This window comes from Vidua chalybeata, chromosome 4 (assembly GCF_026979565.1).
Source record: "Vidua chalybeata isolate OUT-0048 chromosome 4, bVidCha1 merged haplotype, whole genome shotgun sequence".
NCBI classification, from domain to species: domain Eukaryota; kingdom Metazoa; phylum Chordata; class Aves; order Passeriformes; family Viduidae; genus Vidua; species Vidua chalybeata.
This window is the reverse complement of record NC_071533.1, coordinates 6,675,901-6,699,338: the sequence shown is the minus strand read 5'-3', so window position 1 is coordinate 6,699,338 and position 23,438 is coordinate 6,675,901. Positions and strand designations below refer to the sequence as shown.

The 23,438-nt window shown below is 39.1% G+C and overlaps 1 protein-coding gene across 1 annotated transcript in view; it reads left to right on the top strand.

The window, feature by feature from the left end:
* SLC10A7 (solute carrier family 10 member 7) overlaps positions 1 to 16,041 on the top strand; it is a 140,089-nt gene extending 124,048 nt beyond the window's left edge. Inside the window, exons 11-12 of the mRNA XM_053941353.1 lie at positions 9,408 to 9,553; positions 12,786 to 16,041. Of these exons, the coding sequence (XP_053797328.1) occupies positions 9,408 to 9,553; positions 12,786 to 12,830 (191 nt within the window). The 3' untranslated portion in view covers positions 12,831 to 16,041. The remainder of the gene's footprint in view (positions 1 to 9,407; positions 9,554 to 12,785) is intronic.
* Positions 16,042 to 23,438: the final 7,397 nt, after the last annotated feature.

The window sequence follows — 23,438 nt, the reverse complement described above, 5'->3', positions numbered from 1 at the left end:
GTGGGGAGAACAGAAGTATCTTGATCTACTGCGCTTTTCTTATGTTAACATCTTTCTTTTGTAGGCAAGTGAGTCACATCTCTTAGTTTGGCAGTCTTCTAGAGCCAACATTTGGTTCTTACCCACCAGTATTATCAGTCAGGTTATCACCAAGTAACTGTCATGTCTTCTCTCTCAGCAGACCTCAAAAAAAGCCTGGGAAATGCTGTACCTGGGAAATGCAGTGTACCTGTTTCCAGTACACTGCAAAACCATGTATATCTTGATATATATATAATACAAGGTTTTATATAGGTATGTTTACCTATATAAATGTTAGCAAACTGAAATATGGACAGAAGATTTCTGTAACTGGGGATAGGGTGAGTGTTTGCTTGCACACACCATTCACTATCTTGCACATGAAAGCATTTCTGCAGTACTTACACCATTCCTCACGTGGGGGGACTGTCTGCACAGGAAATCAAACAGTTTTGGGTAGGCTGTGGTCCCTGGGATGCTCTGTGCCAGAGCATCAATCTTATTTTCTCTCGTTACTCATATGTGGCTGGCCGCTGTTTGCCTTCTTCAGAGTAGAGCATCCCTGGTCTGAACTTTGGAGAGGGAATGTGCTGGCAGGCCAGTCTGACAGTAGGAAATGGCATGATCCAGGGAGTTACGGTGGCTTTTGGGCACAGAATGCCTGGCTCTCCCTTGGTTTTTTTAATCACAACTATCACAATCTAGTACATTTAATCTTTTGCAATTTAGACAATTTTGACCTTTCTGTGATTCTAGAAGGGGAAATACTACAGCAAATTAGGGAATCTCTTTTCCTTTCTGACCTGAAACATATGTTTCTTTGATTAGACCTAGAATGTGGTGAGAAATTCTATACCAGCTCCCAGGGCTTCCTTTTCATCTGTATAGGTTTTTTATTAATATTTAGAAAGTTTGCCTGCAGCAGTACTAAAATGTGCATCAGAGGACAACAGTTGTTTACTGTGTTTGAACTGAAGAATCTCTCCCAGGAGATCTCATGCACTTGAAGTTTACATCTCTCAATCTCGACTTGCAGAAAGAGATCGATGAATAACAATTGTCATTTCAGAGTTGCACCTCTCCAATTATTTATTTGGTTGTGTGTCTTTCCAGAAGCACACGTAATTGGATCAGACACTAAAAACCAGATTGCAGGTTTTTAATGACAGCAAGCTCATACCTCTTCATAATGAAATAAAAAAAAGTAAACACACATATCCATCTGTAAAATGATAATGACACAGGAGCTCTCCCTCCCCACCTAAAACAGTTAAAGTTAATTTATCTACTTTAAGAAACTGCATTATATTCAGCAGACAGCTGACAGGTCACCCTTGGGAAGATCCATGTTTGGACATGACTCAAGTTGGGTTTTTTTTTTTTTACCTCAAGCTGGCAAAGGCTACAAGTGTCACCCAAAGTAAAGCTGGTGACTATTGAAGATGATGTTGAGTCTCCCTGAGAGAGTTGTATCTACATTTGCTCTCTCAGTGCACCTTCTGGCAGCCAGTCTGAGCTGCTGACTCCAGACACTTCTAAAGCAGTGGGTGCAAAGATGTGAGAAATCAACAGCAGCAGTGAAATCTGGAAATCTCCGGTTGCAGGAGAGTTTGGGAGTCTGGAGCAGGGATCCAGCTCTAAAGCTGCCATGACCGCTGCAAGCACAGAACCCTGTCCACAGAGTTTTAGAATAGGAGACAGCATCCCATTGGATTTCTAGGTGTAGGGAGCTGTTTTCTCAAAATGCCTTCCCAAATGGAGCAGTAAGATTTTACTTATATTCTTATATTCATATATGATTTTTTTTTGGCTACAGAAATTAGATGAATAAAGGGAAAATTATAGGTTTTTCCTTTATTAAAAGAAGGGTCTTCCTGGTTTACTATTTATAATGAATTTATGTTTTCCTTTGCATCAAGGTTACAGGTGGAGAAAAAGCTTTAAAAAATCTGATTAAAAGATAGTATGAAACAGGTTGGAGCATAAACCTTTCCTTCCTGTCTTTACAAACATAATAAGAAAAACTATAAAACATGTTTTAAATGTTTTTTAATAATATGTATAGATAAATCTATATAATCAAAACTTTAATACTGTGAAATCAGCCTCAGCTGTGTGTGGAAGGGAAGTAGTGTTCAAGAAAAGAATCAAATTAGTCAAATCTCAGCTTTGTGGGTTTAGGTTACTTGTCCATTTCTTTGTCCAGAATTCCTTTTGTTAGTAGGTTTCCTGTACTAAACCTCTAAAAAGGACTTAAAATTCTATTAATTTTAGCTTTGTAGCTTAGTTATTGATAGCAAATTTGTAATTCATTATTAATTTGCTGCCTGTGCTTTGAGTAGGGGGTGTATGTATGAAGAGTGAGCTGGTATCCAAGCAATAAAAAAAAGCACTGAAGTGTGAGTGTGGGCTTACAGCATTGCTGCATCCACATTGTAGTGCCAAATTAAGGATATGAAAAATGACGTACGGTGTTCAAATCATTCCTGAATCCCCTGTTAAGTAATTCCTACCACCATATTGTCAGCCAGGTGGAGGTGTTCTGGAGTTTCAGGCACCAGTCTTCAGTTGTTGGTGTTAAATGTTTCATTGTTAGCAGCTGGTAAGATTGCCTATGCTGTTCATTAAACATCACTTCCAATCTGAATGCACCCGTTGAAGCCCCAGAAACAGACAAACTGTACTTTCTTTCTCTTCCTCCCAGCTTTTGCAGTTTTATTTCCTTAAAACTTTGATAGTGTCAAGATGTGCTTTTCCCTGGTAACTGCACTTACATTGCACTTGAGTTACTGATTTCTGTATAAGTATAGTGGGCCAGTTATCTAAAGAAAAAGAATGAGCAAAAGCTTTCGAAGCATATTAAGTTTTCTTCTTTCCTTAAATTCTTGTTAGAGTTACAGCAAAAGGAAAATTCTCTTTCTCATTAATTTCTCCTCCTCTTCCTCCTTTACTTAAATATTAAACCAGTCTTATAACATAGCATAAATATATATCTATATATATATGTAACTCTTATAGCATAAATTCTTGCATCCCACAGAACTGTATGTCAGTATATGGCCACATCACTGATTAAGGGCAGAGCCTTCCCAGTAATTCTAGCCCTATAAATCATTTAATGTAATGCAAGGGGATTGTTCTTTCCCAAAGAGAGGGAAATGTTTTTGAAGATTAGGGTCCACACCTCCAAACTGAGTGAGGACAGCCTCCATTTTGCAGTTTTCTTCTGCAGTTCTTTCAGTCTCTCTTAATATCCCACAGTCCCTTGTGTAATCTCCCCCTCAGATGTGTGTTCATACCACTCCATGAGCCTGGTTTTTGCTTTCCATTACACTTGTGACTGACCTGAAATATGAAAAGATACTAAAAAAATTGTCTTTTTTGTCCCTGAGAACATTTTAGGCATAAGTCTTCTTCATACAGCATGTGTGTGGGCAAAAGGGCACAGTTCTTCCTGCAATGTAATGTGATCTCATATTACATTGGAAGGTGCTTTCTTTGGCTGGAATGGGAATACTCAGTAGCCAACAAGTATTTGCATTGTTAGAGGTTGTCAGGTATCACTTAGCTATTCCCATACCTGAAAGAAACTGGTCCTTAGGGAAAAGCATTTAACTTGAATTCAGAATTTGGAGAGGGCATGGATGTAGGAAAAAGAATCCATTTAATTTGTCAAAAGCATCTTTTTCTATTGTGATCTCAGTATGTCACAGCACAGTCTGAACAAGGGCAAGAAACATCTATCCCTGGTTTGGCTTCACTGAGAATAGGCATAGTGTGTGACCTGTCTCCTCAAAACTAATTACAGCAATGATTTGCCTGGGAAAAAAACGGGGAAACCCTTAAGAAAGTTTTCAAGTGAGATAAGCAGTATCTTACTGTTCTGGCAGCTCTCTGTATGAACAACTCTTTTCTAATCCTCTAAATTAGGCACTGGCTGAATCTTACCAGCCCCTTCCCACCATGCAGCCACTGGGGTCCATGCAGAACTGTTCTGAAACTTGGCAGCCAAGTTTCAGGTGCTCATTTGGCGCTGTCTTTGCAGCATAAATTCAGACCCTCCCTGCTCTGGCAGCCTGGGAGAGGTTCAGTGCAATATATGTCCCTCTTTACAGGCCTTTTCTCAGATGAAAAAAGAAATAGCTGTTTGACCAATAACGTCCCTTTCACATCAATCCCTGAGAGGAACCTTCAGCAAGAGAGTAGTGTGGAGAGCATCAGAGAAGCTACCATCATGCACTTGATTCATTTTGTGTATTGCACTTGAAGATTGTAGCAATTGAGAGTTCCGAAATGCATTGACAAGCACAAGGGAGGGGTAAAAATTCAGAGGTTAAAGCTTTTATTCCAAGTATTTCCACTGCTTCTTTGTGAGGGTTCTTTGGCATTCTGATTCCTGAATGCCTGATGGTTCCATAGCCCTAGGATGACCTCTCTGTTTTGCCCCAAATCTCTTTTCCTGAGGAGAAATGCTGCAGCTTTTTGTGATGTGGAATGTGTTTCAGTAATGTAGGCAATAAAGGTTTAGGATAAATTGTTTGCTATGAAGACATGGAAGGGAAAAAACCTATACAGTGAAGTATGGCAGTAGAGCACTAGCAATAACTCTGCTTTGGGTGTGAGAGATAATGGCCTGTGTTTTGGTGGTAATAAAAATGTTCTATTAAGTTCTCTGAAACCATTGCAATGTGATAGAAAACAGCAAATGATGAAACAGTGCTTTAAGGGGAGCTTACACATCCAGCGAACATAAAATAAACATATTAAAATAGAAAAAAAAAAACAAACCCTGATTTCCAGTACTTATTGTTTTATCATTTCCATCATGGGTATAGGATAAAAAAAAACTCTTACTTGCTTGTTAGAGGAAGAAAGCTCCTACTTGAAGTTCTTACTTGGCAGATGTCAGTTGAAAGCTCTGCTAAGGAATATGCTGCAATGTCAAACTCTGTTGGGTAATTTTAGACAAATGTGTCATGTGTGACATGGAAATATGGCATGCCGTACATTAGTGATTTCCCAAGTGTTTGGATCAGGTAGTAATGTGCTGAGAAAGTGCTCTTTATCTCTCCACACTGTGTACTTGTATAGCAGTGGGGAAAGGCTTTTGGTAGAAATTACTTTAGTCAGAAAAAGAATCCATTTACAATATGTGCCTTCTAACATCTTTCAGACAATGCATTGTATTAAAGAGGCATTTTTTGATTAATGTTTTATAAACATTTTTCAGCATGACAGCTTAAAGTCCCTGTAAAATTGTAAATGCGTGCATAGTGCTCACTTCCATAAAGTCAAATGCCATCTCATAAAGTCTAGTTGGATCCTGTCAGTGACAGTGACACAGAATCAGAACCTTGGAGCATTAAAATTAATTTGCTTCATTTATATTACTACAGTGATAGCTAGATGAAAAGAGTCCTATATTTAAATTATCTTTAAAATGCCTTCAAATCTTTTAGGGTTTTTTATTATTATTATTTTACAGTTAACTAAATGTAGTGAAGTGCAGCATAATATTTTCATGGACCTTTTAGGAAATGTGAAAGTAGCAAAGGGGAAAGGGGAGGATGTGGGAGGCTATACTGGGTGCAAACTGGGGGAAGGATTAAGTAGCTTTCAGTTGAGCAGTTTATTAGAGAAGCAGTGGCCTTTGTCCAGGGCTGATAGCCTACAGCCTTGGAGCCAAACTGGAACACCCTGGAGCGATGGAGAGCAAAAAGGGCTTTCTATGCTGCAAGAGCAGTGCTCTCACTCTTCCTTGCTGCTGTTGAAGGTCAAGGACAAACAGTTTTTCCTTTGCTTTCCTCAGGTTTGCAAAGGGCTTAATGTGGAAAAAAAAGAGCTGAGTGAGGACACCAAAAAGGGAGAAAACTGAAACGTGCTCCCTGTCACAGGCCTGCCTTCTTCTCTCAGCTGCAGTGGGACTGTGATGTTGGTGCCCCTGCCCTTAGCCGAGCTGAGTGATTTTAGTGGAAGTACCCAAAACTTACATGGCTGCAAAGAGTAGAATCAAAGGTCTTGGAAGCAAACCCTTGGAGGCTGAAAGCATGGGAGTGGAGGAGGGAAAAGGAGGAAGGGAGAAAACACAAATGAAAAAAGAGCTTCTGAACACCAGGGCCAAAGAGCAAGGAGGAAGATGGGAACATGGGGGAACACTGGTAGGAGAAACATACCCAAACAAAGGGGTAAAAAGCTGGGAATACCAATGATCTTGTTTGAAAGGGATACTTGTAGAACAATCTTTGCTTTTTCTCCCTTCTGCTGCAGCTCTCTCTAGTTCTAGTCAGGTGAGGTGCTGCTGTCTCATCCCACTCCTATCTTTGGAGGAAGATGGGAAGCTTGTTAAACCCCCACTTTGAGCAAAGCTGACCAACTTAGCACCAAAGCACAGAAGACAACTTTGTTATTCAGGTCTCATGATATTTAGTGAGTGAGGGTCTTTGGCAGAGAGTTGAATTAGATTGCTGGAAGCTTGTAACTCCATAAACCACAGCAGCATGAGTGGGTGTTTGTGGCATGAGCCTTCAGTGTTTGTTTTTCTCCCAAGTGTTTATATATATATATATATGATATATATATATTTTTATATATATATATATGAGAAAAATGTAGGTGTTTTGTGTTTCATTTTAAAAGAGGTACAAGTAACTATTAGAGCATGTTTTCCCTAATTAGATATTTGCATGAGTTTTATATGTTTGGAAAACATTGGCAGTCATACTGATGCTTGCAGCTACTACATATTGCCACTAAAAAGTTTAGATGGCATTTTAAAAAATAAATAACACTCATGCTGTTTAGTTTAGCTTTGTGGTAATGTTACTGACACAAGCATTTGTGTCTACACTATGGGGATCTCTGTCACGAAATATTTTCTGAGAGAGTTGCATACTGGCAAAGTTGGAATTATAAAGATCAGAAAGTGCATGAAAAGGCTGTGTTTCTTTTCTTTCCATTAGACTAGTCCTCACCTGCAAAAATGATTATTATGTCTTCTTTTCACCAGTTAGCATTTCCTGGTAAATAATGGGAACTTTAATTGCACATTAGTAGCTTCCAAGAACCTGTTGTTGTGACATGTATTTAAACAAGCTGTGAATTAAGAATCTCTTTCTACCCAGTGATCTAATTATATTGTCATGCTAATTATAGTATTTTGTATTTATATTTGACAACTTTAATTTTCTTTTCCTAGTTTACAGAAGCAGTTTTCCTCTAGAGAATTTACCTTTTAAGCTGCAATTTCTTATATTTCTTTCAGAAAATGTACAGTTATCTAAAGCATGTCTCAGTCACTTTGGATGCATTCTGTTCACGTCTCCGCCATTAGTTTCTGTGTGATCTTAGGCTAGTCACTGTAGTGTTTCTGATTCTCTGTAGGAGCCCTCTTCAGCTTTCTAAAATGTTTTTGGATCTGTGGATGAAATTGCACTACCAAAACACCAGGTACTGTCTTACAAACAGAAATACAGCATGTTCATAGCTTGGGACTCTAGCGTATTTTTCTGTGATTAGAAAATAGAAAAGGACCCAAGAGGGTCAATTTGAGATGTGGAAACGGGCAATAAAACCTTTATCTGTTTACAAAAACAGTATGATGGGCATTTGAGGTAAATTACATGCCTTAATATAATGCTAATGCCCATTTAATTTCTATCTACATACTAGTTATTCCCAAGCTCCAGAAATTAGTGTTAATAATAAGCAGTTGTGTGATAGGTCCATGATGTTGTTTTGAAGGCAATTATAATACTGAAATAAAGCATGCAAGCCTTTATTTATTTGATTTAATCCATCCCTGCAAACATACACATAGGTAAAGGCTACTAGCATAGGCATGAGATTTTTAGTGGTGTAATGTGATGAAGCTAATAATAATTACAAGAAATGGTGCTGTGAAACATCATGAAGATTTCAGCAAGCCCAGACACATGTCAACAATAGTGGGGCACTGGTGAAGTAGTAATACTCAACAAATAAGCTATTTGCTCACAAAGCAAATATTAAAGGAAACCTGAAATGGTGTTGAGAATGGGAGTTTATCCAAGATCTAAAGAAAAGTTTCCATAAAGATGACAGCTTTGGCTGATCTGACACATCTCCTCCTTTGTGTGTGGCACAAAGCTCAATGTTTTGTCCTTGCTGAGAAAGGAGACAAGGCAGAGCCAAGCTGGATGGAGATTGGAGCAACCTGGTCTGGTGGAAAGTGTCCCTGTGGCAGGGGGCTGGAACAAGATGGTCTTTGAGGTCCCTTCCAATCCAAACCCTCCGTGATTCTATGAGACACTCAGATGAGCTCTGTGAAAACCGTGTGTAGTCTGCTTCACTTCAAGGTTGGTGCTGGCAGAGGACTCCTCGAGTGACATTTAAGATGAGAGAGAAAATAAGGTGCATTCTCAGGAGGCTTCTGAGGAATCACAGCTGCTCTTGTTGGCAGCTGTGCAAATATCTGGTCAGGCAAGACAGAACTGGTTGCAGGTTTTGTCCACACCTGCACTTTGTGGAGCATGGTAGCAAAGTTCCAAGATAAACAGATAATTTTGAGCAGTAATATGCTCAAAGTAGGTATAATTGGTTTCATTACTGCAGAAGCGAATAAAACTTATTTTTACATATCACATCATCAAGCAGGAAGATCGTGCATGGAGATGTCCGATAGAATTAGCACTGTTGAGTGCAAATTGCAGCTCTTGGAAAAAAAATGGCCCATCTCTAGGTCTTAGCACTCACTTCTTCCAGCATCTAGGAACTTCTGTACTCCAGCTGCTGCCTAACTGTTTGTGGGCAGGATCACTTTATATTGCTCACCCAGCTGACTAAACCTTTTCTGTTTCATGGGTCAGCCAAAGCAGGGAAGGCTCTCATTTGGATGCTCACCAACTGGAAGGAATGCACAAGCAAAACATGACCCTCCTCCAGTGGAGAACAGACCAAAGAAAGTTTGCAAAGATTATAAGCAGGAGTTGGGCAGGAGGACAATCATGCGAACACAGAACAGCCCAGTGAGAGGAAGTAGTAAAGAAGCAGTGCAGAACTGTGGTCAGCAATTGAACAGCCATGCTGTAGCAGAATATATTATACATCAAGTCTTCAGCAGCAGTTTTTATTTACTGCAATATTTGCATAATTAGAAAAGATCTTTCATGGCATTCCCTACTCCACCCTTTCTGCCACAGAACTTTCTCTGCCATGTATTTTTTGTATTCATGTTCTTGCTCATTTGGGTTTGATTTTTAATATATAAAACATTTCAGTTCATTTTGGGATTTTTGGGATTTTTTTTTTCCTTTTTAATTGTTAAATGTCAGTGCAACATAAAATGCTTTGCTTTTATCTGGAGCTCAAAGTCTGAGGTGAGAGTCTGTCTCCTGTTTTTCTCCCTGCAGGGATTCCCATGCTGAAGATAGTATTTGCAGGTTATGAACACCTGTCCTTAATTTCTGTCCCTTTGCTCATCTATCATCCTGCTCAGATCCTTCTCGGCAGTCTGTTGGTACCAACGATAAAATCCTGGATGGTTTCCAGGCAAAAGGTAAGGATTGCTGGATTTGATTTATAATGGCAAGTGTTCTGTGAGGGGAAAAATACCTAAACACAAGTCCTAAACTCCTGGGGTTCCATCTATGGGTTGGGATTTTTCTATTTCCTTGCTTCCTCTATAACAGTGATAATCACAGCAGTATCAAAATAAAAGTGCAGAACTTCATCCTGCTTGACAAGGGGATTGAAAAGACTCTGAAAAAGTTCAAAGCATGAAGTTAGACCTCTACAGTTAATTCAAATTAAAATTCATTCAAATTATGAATTCAGAATATGCCCCATAAGAATGGCTCCATCCATTAGCTGACTAATAATCACAGCTTTGGATCTCCTTTATGGAGAAGTGACAAAGATATGTTGGCTGGCATGGGAGCTGGGGAAATGAGGTAAAATAAGGACACTTTCTGAACTGGATTGAAGCAGGATGAAAACTTTTTTCCCCTTCCCCCCCCACTTGTGTCACCATTTACAATAGTGTCTATTAAAAAAAAAAGTCTACAGCAGTTTGGGTTATCCCATGTCATGCCAAAATTAAGGCATGATAACTTGTAGGATTATAGACTGTAACCTAGAGGGTTTGGAATCAACATCACTGATTCAAATATGCTTATTTCAGTACAAATTGAAGGTATGGACATCTGACAGCCATTGTGTGATCTATGTGAAATTATTGCAGCGGTTTCAGTCAGGTTCTCAGAATAACCACCCTGCAAAAAGCTAGTCCATGAAATCTAATTGAATGCTGTCTTTTAATGTTCTGAGATAATAAAGATCAAGAAGCTGCAGCAACTGAAGCAACCTTTGGCAGCCCAGCTCCATCAGCACCCTGCATTCTCCACTTAGCAGTGGAGAAATTTTATTGCTAACGCTCAGATTTCCAATTTTCAGCAAAACCCCAGTGGCTGTCATTTTACAGCTTCACACCACTAAAGTAACCTCACTATCTTGAATGCTAAAATTCCCCCAAATCAGTGATTTTCATGTGTTATCTGAACTGTAAAAAGCAGGAAAACACTCAGTTTCCAGAAACTGTGTTCAGAAATCAGACCAGGTTAATATATACTGGTCTGAGTATCTGAAAATGAAAATCTGAGAAGCCAGTGGCAATTATCCATCAGTCTGAAAATCATGGTTTTTCTTTTAATCAGAAATTATCAGGAGACTTTACAGGTGGTATAAAGAAAATTCCATGCTATTCCTGTAGAAAGACAGCCTAAAGTTTATGCTGCTGGTGACAGAATAATCCCTGCAATGCTGACTTCTCTTCAGCGTCTCAGGAGTGGGGCTGGAGCTCATCCAGACCTCCCTGATTCTCAGGGCAGTAATGGCCTTTAGGGGCTGCTGTCAGCTGCTGCAAATTAAAACAGCCTTTAAACAGACATCAGAAAAGTCAACCAGTACTGGAGAGATTTACAGTTCACCAGCACTAGTTTCTTATTCATTAAGCATCAAATAAACCTCCTGTGCTAAGCAGACTGTAATGCCACTGTAGAACCACTTTGGGGGATTGTTGTTCTGTTGCTGCAGTTTCTTCAGTTGGTCTTCTGTATTATTCACAAATGTTATTTTAATTACTCTTTGAAAAAAATCAATGAGGTTGGGTCTGGTACAGTTGCAATAAGTATAATAGAAGTGAATGTTGTGACTGGATAATGGTCTCCTGCTTTGAAAATAAACATGTCATCATCACCCTTGATGTTTATTTTCTACAAACACCTTGGCTTCATTTTGGCATCTCTCTTGCAGGGGGAGGCAGTTATCCAGTCACAGTACTCAACTGCAGTGACATTCTTACTTAATTATGATAGTGCATGTGATCGGGTTCTATGAAATTGAATTTAAATATTTAGAGGTTCATCTACACTAAGGTATTTCTACTTTGTAAATATGGCAGCAGAATCTGCCAAACTACAAAGTTAAAAAATTGTTTCCCCAAACAAAGTGTGGAATGATGTCTCTCTCTCCAAAGTCTCTTGCTGAATAATATCCAAAAGACTAATCTCAATGGGTTGGATTTAACAATAGTTAAATGCTGGTGTTTCTGAGGGGAATATATCCCATTTATTTTTAAAGGTTTTGGGTTTTTTTTAAGGGTTTACATTTGTGCTGGAGTGATTTCCAAGCAGTGCTTACAAGCTTTAAGTGTACAATATTAAAGGTTAATATCTACAATAAGAAGCCCCATCAGGCATCTCTCAGACTGAAAATTGCTTGTTTAGCCAACCTGCTGGAAACAAGAATTCAGACAAATGCGAGTCTGTCAGGACTTTTCACCCAAAAGACTTCCTTCAGAAAAATGGAGGTTCCAAATTTCAGGAATTTGCTAATTTGTCTAAATTCCTCTCACCTGGGCCAAGAAGGCAGGGTGCTTTTTTTGCTGCTGAGCATACCAAGAGCCAGCATCCTTCCCAGTGCCCACTCTGCTGTACAGGAGCAGCTGAAAACCTAATGCCTTCTGAACCTATCACATTTCTTTCCTTACTTAGAGAGGCTGCTTCCTGCCAAACTGGAAGCATGAGCACTGAGCTGAACTTCTGTCACACACTAAATAAATAGCTCAGCTACCATAATTGGCCAGCCCTGTGAGGAACACAGAGCTGGACCCTGCCATCAAAAAAGAAAGGGGTTTCTTTCTTCCTCAGCAACAATGGAGCTACAAAGATGTCAGATGTCCCCTGCCATAAGATCACCTCTGGACTGATTGACTTTGGCTATTTCATATCTTTTCTCAGAAAGGAAGGTATAAACATCAAAGGTGCATGACATCCATCACTGCAGCAGTGATTATCCTCTGAGCAGGCTTTGAACCATGTGGAAGGAAGCCAGGGACACAAAGGTGTTGGCACAAATTTTCTTCACTGTCTTTTCTTAAGCGGGTCTGAAGCTCTTCTATCTGTGCCACGAGTGGTTTGAGTGGGGTCCAAATGGTCACTTTGTAAAAGGCATCTGAGACCCATCTCTGCTTCCTTCACTGGCACTGTAGTCATAGTCCTTGTGGTTCCTCTGTTAAGGCTCTGTGTGTAAGTGGAGGTTGTGATGGGCTGTAAGAGACACAAAGATCATCTCAGAACCCACCAGCCTGTCAGCTGCACGCTGACTCTGCTCTCAGCCGCTCAGAAGTACACGCAGTGTTTTGTTGCCCTTTATAAATGAGACTCTTACATTGTGCTGTTGCTTGTCTTTTAAGGGCATAAAAAAGTGACTGTTTTGTTTCCTGTTCGCAGGCCCTGAAATTAACCAGGCAGCCCAAAGCACCCGTGAAGGTATAACTGTGGAGATGGCCTGTGTCACAGTGAATGTATATATGTACTATACTGTACACACGGACAATTGACACAGCTGGGTTTTGTGAATGTTGCTTTAGTGCATATTTTATTTTTTATATATATCTATATATATATATATTAAAAGATACCTGTTAAGTGCCTTACAGATGCATTTTTGGCAAAAGCATTGTTTTCAGAAGCCACTTTGTTGGTTGCTGCAAGAGGTTGTACAGTATTTTGGAGTCCTTTAGTTTATTTTTCTAACCGAGTCGATGATCATGACTGACAGCTGGTTCTTCCATTGCCCCTGCTTTGAAGCCAGGGTGCACCAGCAGCAAGTCTCTGTTTTAAACTAGCCAAAATGACCAGGAGCCTATCCCACTGCTGGCTTACTAGCTCTTCTCTTGGGGAAGAGCTTTCTGAAGGTTTTTTTCTGAGATTGACTTGAATTTCTGTGTGACTCTGTTACACTCCCTAGTCATATGACTGTGACATGCCTTTTTCTTCTGAGTTTGTGTATACTCAGCATGGGGCCATCCAATGGATAGAAGCTGAAAAGCATGAATTATTTGCATTTGTTGACACAGTTGTCTAGACATTCCTTCAAAGTTAATGGTATCTCAAAAAAATTCTTTCAATTCCATTGTATGATATTGTGCCATTGTATATCTTAAATGCCTCATAAGCTTCTTCAAAAGAAATGGTCTGGTGCTTGGGTTATGAGTGAAGTATTTGTGTTTACAGCTAGGAGATCTTTTTATCATTTACCCCTGAAGAACATGAATTTTTGGTTTTCTTTTTTTCTTTTCCTTCCCCCTGTGCAATGCACAGAGACCTGCACAGAGAATTTAGGATGCTGAAACAGAGCCTTTATTGTAGTAAGACAAGCTATGTTTTCTCTATTGCTGCATTGGTAATGAATAGTAGTTTATGAGGACAAGAAAGTTGACAATTTATTTTTTTTTTGCTAATTAAAAGGATCCTTATAGTAACCGAAACACTATCTTAGCTCATTTGACAATCAATCACAACTTTTTAAAAAACAATATTACTCTTTCTAATAAACTTAGGTAAAAAAAGAATACAAAAGACTGTTTCTAGGCATTGAAGAGAGATGAATGCAGGCACATATTTAAACATACAGCCAGCACTACATCTTGTCTGGGAGATGAAGATTCAGAAACATGCTCTAGTCCAGACTGGGGGGTGTGCCCATCTGCAAAAATTGTGCTGGCAATTGTGCATTAAAATATGAAGTAAGGAAAGGAATAGGTCAATGTGAGATCGATATAAATGCAGAGCTTCCGTGTGTGTAGTGGTTAACATTGCAGCTAAAGGTGTGGCTGAGTGCAAACACCTCAAAGCAAGTCTGTAGCAAACATAGGTTATCAGAGCTCTGATAAGGCTGTAAGCCTTTACACAAACTGAAGATCTTCTATGTGACAATAGGCATGTGAAATTCATATCCTTTTGCCTTACTAAAAAAACAAAATAATGTGCTTGGTTTACCTAGTCTGTTACTTCCAGTCCTGTGAGCAACAGGAAAAAAGTAATCTGGTACCAATCCTCAGTGCTTTATCTGATGGCCACTCCCTGTTGCCACTTGTATGAGAAACTGCGGGGAGCTGACAGCATCACCCCGTTCAGAACTGGCACACCAATAAAAGGACCATGTGACAAAGTCATGGGAGGTGGCACATGATGAATTCTTTCCCTCCCTGGAAGGGGGATCAAGCTCTCCCTGCTGAGTAGGCCAGAGGGCTGAGGGACACTGTGCGCTGCCCATGTCCCCAGGGCTCTGCTCTCTTCCCACTGGGCAGTGGGCAGTGAGCTCACAGTTTGATCAGCGCACCCCTAGATAGCACAGGCAGATCCACCAACAGGCCTGCTAGGAACTGGAGAGTTCCTGGGCCAAATTCAAGGTTCCACTTCCTTAAGCATTCTAAGTGGTAACTGGTTCCATATGGGAAAAAGTTCCTCTGGGTTTAAAAACCCCACTTGTAGCAGGGGACAGCATCCAGACTCAGGACAGTTTCTTTATGTTCTGCTTCTGTAAACCTGAATTTCCAGAGAATATAAAGACTTAATCCCAACCCACTGAAATCAATGACTCTTTCTGTTGGTTTTGAATGTTGAGACAACAGGCCCAGAGGCAGTGTTCCCTTGTATTTTAAAATACATAGCAGGAGTTCAAGCAGACAGTAGCTGACTGCGGTTGTGTCAACGCTAAATAATCAGAACGCTGCAAGTACCCTTACTGAGCTACCTCTGTGTACTGAATCTCTGCCTTTCGGTACTTCCAACAACTTGCTTAGATTCCATTGAACACATCTTTTGTTTTTTGGGTTTATTTTTTTTCAACACTGAAGACTATTTCAGACTGTTTTACAATGTAGTTTTGTTAGTCTTTACAAAGTCCTTGTTGATTGCTTTTGGGCAGCTTAAATATTGTGTATGAGTGTTGGAGGTGTTGGTCTAAAGGGAATATCAAGCTAAACTGAAATACATATTTTAAATTCATACTTAATAAAACTGAATTGTGCACATCAATTCTGTTAAGACTGTTAAGATGTTTGTTTTATGACTTGTTATATGTCTTTAATAAACAGAATTGTTTTGAATTCAATTTTGTTAAAAAGAAAACAAGATAAAATTATTTATCCTTTAGGTCACATTTGTACCTCTGTTACATGTTTTATTCTTTTGTGGGTGAGCTTTTAAATTTTTGCTTTTTCTTTTTTTTTAACAAAAGGCCATTAACTGTCTGGAAATACTTAATGAACTTTGGGAAAGAAAGTCCTCAGAATGCTGCTAATTGTCATCAATTGAAAATTAATTCATTGAACCTAAATAGTTTTTCAGTAAAGGATTAGAACAACTCTGAATCTTTTCAACTTCTTGGCCTTAAATATAACTGATATTAAACATAATCAGGCAAAACTGATGGCAAATGAGAACTTTGGCCATGTTACAACATAAAGATTTTCTTCATCATCAACACATTCTATTTCTGCATCTTTATAATCCAGTGATAGCAGAGGAAAAAAACCCACCCAAACAATAAAACAGCACTTCAGAGGTCAGGGGCAATGTTAGCACTTTGTGTTGAATTACTGAAACATTTTATTTCCCTTTTTGTGCATTTAATTGAAAAGCTTTTGATGATTCCAGTAACTTATCAAGATAAACAATTTTAAATGTAGTTAAAATCAAAGACTGTGGTTGTGTTTTTTCTCATTGATCCTTTAGTTAGTGTGAGCAGGTTATGTGGTAGAAAGGCAGTCTCAGCAGAAGCTGCGCAGTTGTGCTTGTTCACAGAGCAGAAGGAGCTTGGTTGTACAGAGTAGTCCCCTACATTACTCTGGCAGTCAAGGAAAAAGGAGCTGTTAGTTTTATTTGTTACATTTTTTGTGGAACTATCTTGACAGCGGGAGGTTAGAAGGCAAGATGAAATATGGTCTGTCTGCAAGCACATTGATTTATGTGCGAGTGCATACGTGCATAAGAGATGAGCAGTTATATATGTAGAAATGACTAGAAAGGGCCAAGTCCCTGGGATACATTTCTTTTTTTGCAAGACTGCATATGGAGAAAGAGCTACTTTTTTTTGATGTTATTCTGCCATTAAAAATGAAATTTCAGACACTGAATTGTGTTTTGTATTGAATCATAATCTCATACAGAACCCTTAAAGCAGACAATCGCAGCTTTGTATTTGTAAAATGTAGACTGTTTTGCACTTAAATAGATGTTGATGCATTTGGGAATTACAACACAGTAAAGGGCTAAATCATACTTCCTCCATTTGGTTATAATCCAAATGCATTTATATTACTATTATTATAAAGTGCCAGGAACACAGGCAGTCCCTAGCAAACACGTTAAATAGACAAGAGACTAAATTCTGCCCTTGGTTACACTTGCACATCTCCAGTGCAAGGTTGTTAAGCTGCAGAGCAGTCTCCCCAGGGAAGCTGTTTGAAGAGCCCTGCCATCGTTCTAACAAAGCTCGGGGATAATGTAGCACATGATGAGACTAAATGAAGAGTAGTTTACTTTAGATTTGATGGCCTGCCCTTTCCAGCATCTTACAAACCAAATATCTTTTTTCCTATTTCCATGGTGTAGCCCCAGTCTCCCAGACCAAAACTTACAGCATCCTGTCAGAACAATGTCAGGGGAGGAATGAGAGATGTGGTCTCCTCTTTGCCATTTTCTTGCTTCAACCACACAATTGCTCGTGATCATTAGACTGTGGCTTCTATAAGGAGGCATTTTGACTTAAATTCCTCCAAGTTGATATGTCCTGTTCCTGTGAAATTCTCATTCAACAGAGAGCACCCTGCAGGATGGTAAGGAATCTTCTGGAATCGCATGGACAAGCTGTGAAGGACTAGAGAAAGCAATGCAGGGAAATGCAGGTTGGAGGCATTGCTCCAGGCAAGTCTGCTTTGTGCCAGCATCTAAAGCTGCAGCAGAGGTCATGAAAGCAGCCTTGGGATTGTTCCTTTTGCCAGAAAGGTGGAGAGTGAGAACTTCAGTGAGAAGTGAAATTAAATTTATTAGTGATTAAAAGGACAAGAGAAATGTGTTGGAAACAATGAATGCCAATGAGGCCTCTCTGCTGCTCCCCTAAGCAAATTGCAGTCTCAGTGGAGCATCAGTCCCCCAAATTGCAGTAATTGAGTCTGGAGCTGATGGGAGCATGAGTCACCACTTAATTTTCTCATCAGTGGAGGCCAAGTTTTCAAAATATTTTTAGATGCATTTCCACAGAGATTTTTGCCAGCCAGTGACCTATAGAGTGACAAGAAAATGAGCAATAGCTACTGCTGAATCAGGCTTTGCTCCCTGCCACCTACCCTTCTGATCATAGGGGCAGGGAGGGCAGGTAAATCAAAGGCTTTTGGAATTATTATGCAGAAAAGAGCCCTGCTGAGCTGATAGGAACACCTGGATTTGTTAAGTAACAAAATAACCTGTGAATTCTTAGGCTGCCTGGTAGGTTCAGATGAACTTTGACTGTGTTGCTAGCCCCAACCAGATGCAGGTGTGAGATGAGGAACTGATTGTGATCCCTGCTCCGAGGGACAGCCCATACCCAGCAGCTGCAGCCCACGGAAGAGGCCGTGCATCTCCTAAGGATCCTGCACTCGTACATCTCATCTGCTCTTTGCCTGTGTTCAAAGCTGCCACCTGGCACAACCATTTGTCACCCAGGTAAGAAAAAGGAAAAAAGCCTCTGGGTGGCATCCTGTGTGGGGGGGCTACATCTAGTATGATAGTCACAAAATCAAAGACTTGCTGGTGCTGGTTCATCTCTGTAAGAGAAAACTTATTGTTCATGGTCAGTTTTCTTATGAAACAATTCCAGCTTCTCAGGGAAAGCAGCTGTCTGGAAAGGGAAGAAAATTAAAATGAAAGACAATTGAAGGAAAGAATGAAATTGAAGGAAAGACAATTTCATTGATAGGATTAAAAAATTATGGAGGTCACGTGAGGGCTGGCATTCTGACAGAAGAAATGCAGGAAATAAAATTTAACAGTCCTGTGACAATAATTGGGTATGAAATTCTATTGACAAAAGCTTTTGCAGTTCTGTGCTCCCTCTGTTCCTTAGCATTGTGACTGCAGTCCTTTCTGGTTTCTATCCTTTCTCTGCTGTACAGTCCATACCCAAGATGTCACAAAATTGCTTTATTTTCCAGTACCTTCCCTGTGTAGTTTTGCCACTTCTTGTCAACACTGCTTGATGAAGTAAGTGATAAAATGTCTTTAAAATGTCTTTTTCCTTTCTTTTTTTCTTAATTTTAGCTTCTCCCAGTTAGCTGTCCCCAACTGAACCTAGTGTCATCATCAAGATGATGCTCTCATCTGTTCTCCAAGCTCTCTTAGAGACCCTGTCCTGTAGCCAATAAACCAGGGCAGCTTTCCAAGATAATGCTTGAGGAAGCAGAACTCAGCTTTTTGTGCTGACACTGAACAACTTAACCCCTGCAAATTACAATTCTTGTGTTCTTTGTTGGGACTCGCAGTTCCTCTGGAAGGGAACACCCACATGAGGCAGACCTGAAGCTCACTGCTGGATCCATTAGTCACAGTCAGTCCTTTGGGCAATCCCAAACCGCTGCTGACATATTTTGCCAAGTTTTCCAGCAAATTCTTGCTTTTTCTGTTTCATAATATTGCTTCAAATTAGAGAAATGTTGGGAGAACCTCTTTTTTTTCTTTCTAAAAATTACAAAAAAACCTTTTTTTGATCTATTTTAGGTCTCTGTTTGCCTGAAAAATTAAATGTAATTTCCCAGAAGTGGCTCAGGACTACTATATTTGCTTCACACATTCACTCTGCCCCTTCCCCAAAACATACAGTCTTTTAGATACCTCACAGCAAGTCGCATAAAGCCCTTTTTTAAAAAAGAGCTACAACATCTGTTTATCTGGTCCAACTCTCTGATAAATAAAATATATCCCAGAGGCATAATAGCGTGCTAAAAATAAGAGTATGACACAATTTGAGCCAGCTAATCTGGTAACTCTGTTTGCTGCAGCTCACGGTGTGTTAATGTGAGAAGCCTGTATCTTTCCAGCCCGGCTGGCTGTGAGCATCACGCGTGGATCTCTCCCGGAGCCAGAGCCAAATCCCACACTATTGTGGCTTCCTGTGCTCACAAACTTCCTCCCTCTGGCCTCTCCAGGTGTAAAAACATAGGGGAGTTGTGATATGTGAGATTTTGTGTGAGTCAGGGAGCAGAACAGAAGCGCCGGAGCCCGACTTGTGTCGTGTTTGCGATCAGGTAATGCCTGTTTGTGATACAAAGCGTGTAACCTCTCTGATTATAAAAGGCATAAAGAGCTGTATATAGCTGCACTATCACATATCAATGTCCCAAATAATCTCATGTTAATTATCTATCAGGGCAATATCAAAAAACCCAACAAAATTCAAATCTTGCTAATACCAGTTTTTTAGATTATTTTTTGGTAGGGTTTTTTTTTGTTTGTTTTGTTTTGTTTTAAAGTAAGGTGCACAGTATGTGAGGAAAAACTCCTCCATGTGTACGATTATGTATATTAAATCATTATCATGTATCTTCTATAATTTGATCACATATTTTTAGGAATGTATTTTGCTTATCTAGCTCTCTGCTTTCAACAGCAAACTCCTTCCACTAACTCATCTTGTTTGAATTTTTATATTTCAATTGAATAAGAACCTTGAATTTTGGTATATGCATAAATGTGCTCCAGTATATGGCAAGCAGCAGCTTCCTATGTTTAAAAAATAAATGTAGTGAGAAATTTCAGTATCTTTTATTACTAGTGAAAATGAAATTTAATCTGTTAAGATGGCACAGTGATATTCTTTGAATAGATATTACTTTGAATGTGGTTTTTTTTCCAGAACCATCAGTTTAGGAGCTTATTTTCTTAGTAACAAAATATTTGCTCTGGACAATCCCAGAAACATAATACATTAGTAGAAAGAAAAGATTATTTATAGCCAGTAATTTAGCTGTTATAAATTATGACTGTGAAGAAAGAGAAAAGGGTTCCTTTTTAAACCTTGCTGCCATATTCTGGTGCAGCGATGCTGAGTAAGTTATGTTCTTCTGATGAACAGTCAAGTCTTGAGTAGTTTTCATTTAAGCATTTTATTAAGCACTTTTCTCAAACTCACCTTTTTTGTTCTGTTTTGAGCAGACTTCCGTCTGAATAAAACTCTCAGTGACTTTTTAGCCTACATTAAATTCCCACTGACAAACAGATGAGAATTATTATTGATTTTCTCCAGAAAGAACTAATAGGCTTTGCCAAATAAATCATGCAGATTCTAAGTGTGCTATTCATCTCTTCTGCAGATTATTGCTTAAAAGCCATGATAGTTGTCCTTTAAAAATCAAAAGTCAAATCCGTCCTCTGACTTGAAGTGAAAAATTTGGACTGATGCTTGTTCTGGGCCTTATTGTTGTTTGGTTTTTTTTGCCATTTGGAAAATGAGAAGGCTAGCAGGCATGGATTCTTGGTAAGTGTGGATTCTTAGTTTCTAGGGAACTTGACCACACCTGGAGACTGGAGGTAACTGGTTTGTGTTAATGAGTGGCTCAGTTATTTATCCCTCCCCAGTATTATGGAACACCCCAAGTCTCCTGAGAAGCCAGAGCTGAACAGTGGAGTTGATAATCTTCATCTTGGGACACCCTTTGTGTCTGTGCGTCTGTCTGTGTGTCAGTCATGGCCCAGGGCCCTGACCAAGTCCTGAAATATTCCAGCATCTTCCACTGTTTCAGTTCCCTCTCTTCTGGAAGCTGTAGATAGTTTGTGCTCCTCTTATCTTTCAAGAATACATTGTAGGAAATCATTACATTTACTTAATTAGCTTTTTCTTGATTTGAGTTCATTTGGTGCAGTCACTGGTGCTTCTGCAGCACACATTCCACCATCTCTTTGATTTTTTCCTAATTAATGGAAGAGTCTGATCACCCACTTCCAACTAGTTTTTTTGATAATTTTTGCTGTTGTTGTTTGGGAATTGATTTTGAGTTGAAACATGTCTCAACTAACCACATGACATAATACCACAAAACCGTATGAATTAACAAATACTAATATAACAATTAGTTATATTATATATAGTTAATAATTAGTTATATTATATATAGTTAAAACCGTATGAATTAACAAATACTAATACTTAACATCTGTCCTAGATACCAGTGTTTGTACTCACACACAGAGGATGCTGCTACAGGCTGAAATTAGAAGACAGGAACAATGTAGTTTATCCAAAGTCTGTATTTCTCTAATAAATTTCAAATCAGCATGAGACATATTCAAATTCATTTTATTCAAATTCAAATATTCATCTGTTCAGCATCTTCACCAAAATGAGAACTTTCTAGATGACCCATATGCCAGCAGAAGTTGTCATTCTAGCTGATATTACTCAATTAGCATTGTATGAGATTTCTCCAAATGTGTTGACTGACGTAGCCATCTTTAAGGGAAAAACAACCAAAAAAAACCCAAAAAAACCCCAAACCACCACCAAATCCCAAAAAAAAACCCACAACCCAAAACCAACCAAACAGAAAAATCCCACAAAACAACAACAACAAAAAAAACGCCCATGTCCTTTTATTTTCTCTTGTTTGTCACTAAAATGATGCATTATAAATTTGCCAAGTCTTGCAAACCAGCACAATTTTGTATTCTGGGCACACCATTAATTTTAACAGGAAAATATGTGTTTAGAATCACTAGGTCTGCTCAAACATTGAATGCAGTTATTTTTCAGTATTTTCCATACATGAAATTTAGCTACCTTGTTGTATCAAAAATCCAGCTGTACTGGCAAACAAACAAACAATTTTTTTTAAAAAGATGGAAGAGGAAAAGGGGAAGGAAGAAACCCATGTGTGACCTCTGGTGGTTTTACGACTTACTCAGGATATTGTACCTTCATCAATGATTAAATGACTTTCCCTTTTAAAATGTATTGAGCCCTCATTTTTATGTGGATGCATATTACTACACCAGAAATTCAACCTCTCACTGAGGGTGGTCATAAGAATAGGAAAACAACTCAGATAAGTAAAACCAATGCAAATGTAAACCTTTTGTTAACTCCTTGAAAGAGACTGACAATCTGAAGAAGTGTAAGCACATGGGGCCTACATTTCCCAAAATAAGAAATGATGGCAGATGCTCAACTGGCACTGATACATCAGGTAACCATCACTCTGGGAGGACAGGTACTCTCTGAAAACTGGGCACTTTTAATAAGATTGAAAAGAAAGTGTTTAAACACTGAGGTGTCCAAAAATTTAATTTGGTTTGCAAATACAGATTATGACTTTTTTCAAGTTTCTAATTTTTTCTTCTTTGTGTGTGCCTTTTCCTTGCTCTGTCTGAAAACAGAAAAAGGGGTAGAAAGCACTATATAACTAGAATAATATGTGTATATACACATATTAATTTTATACATCTATATCAGTCAGCAGGTTAATATTCAGATACCATTTTGATTGCATATTTTCTTTTTTGTTTGTTTGGTTAAGGATCTTCATGAGGTTTTCAGAATATATAGGCTGGCATGGAAAGCAAAGCTGGATTTTATCAGATATATCTCAGTGCTTCTTAATACCAGTGCTTTCATCAGTTTTTTCTCTATGCCTTGTTCTTTGCAGGCAGCACTTAGCACTTCATAGTCCTTCAGAGAGAGTGCTGACTGGCTGAGAAGTTGTCCTGGAGAGCAGGGGCACAGGTATTTTCCATTTTAGATACATAGGCCAAAATACCACACATACATGACCAAGCCGACTTTTACTTAGGTACTACATGATAGGAAAAGTCAGTCAAATTGTCATATTTTAAAGAATGAAAGCAAAATTGTCCACCTTGCTGACAAATGGATCTGTGCTTCACTGTGCCCCAGGGCCTGCACACCCTCATCCTGCAAGCAGAGGTGCCTACAAGAAAAGCTGGACAGGGATTTTCCATAAGAACAAGTAGTGATAGAACCAGAGGGAATGGTTTCAAACTGAAAGAGAGCAGGTTTAGAATAGGTATTAGGAAGAAATTCTTGACTGTGAGGGTGGTGAGACACGG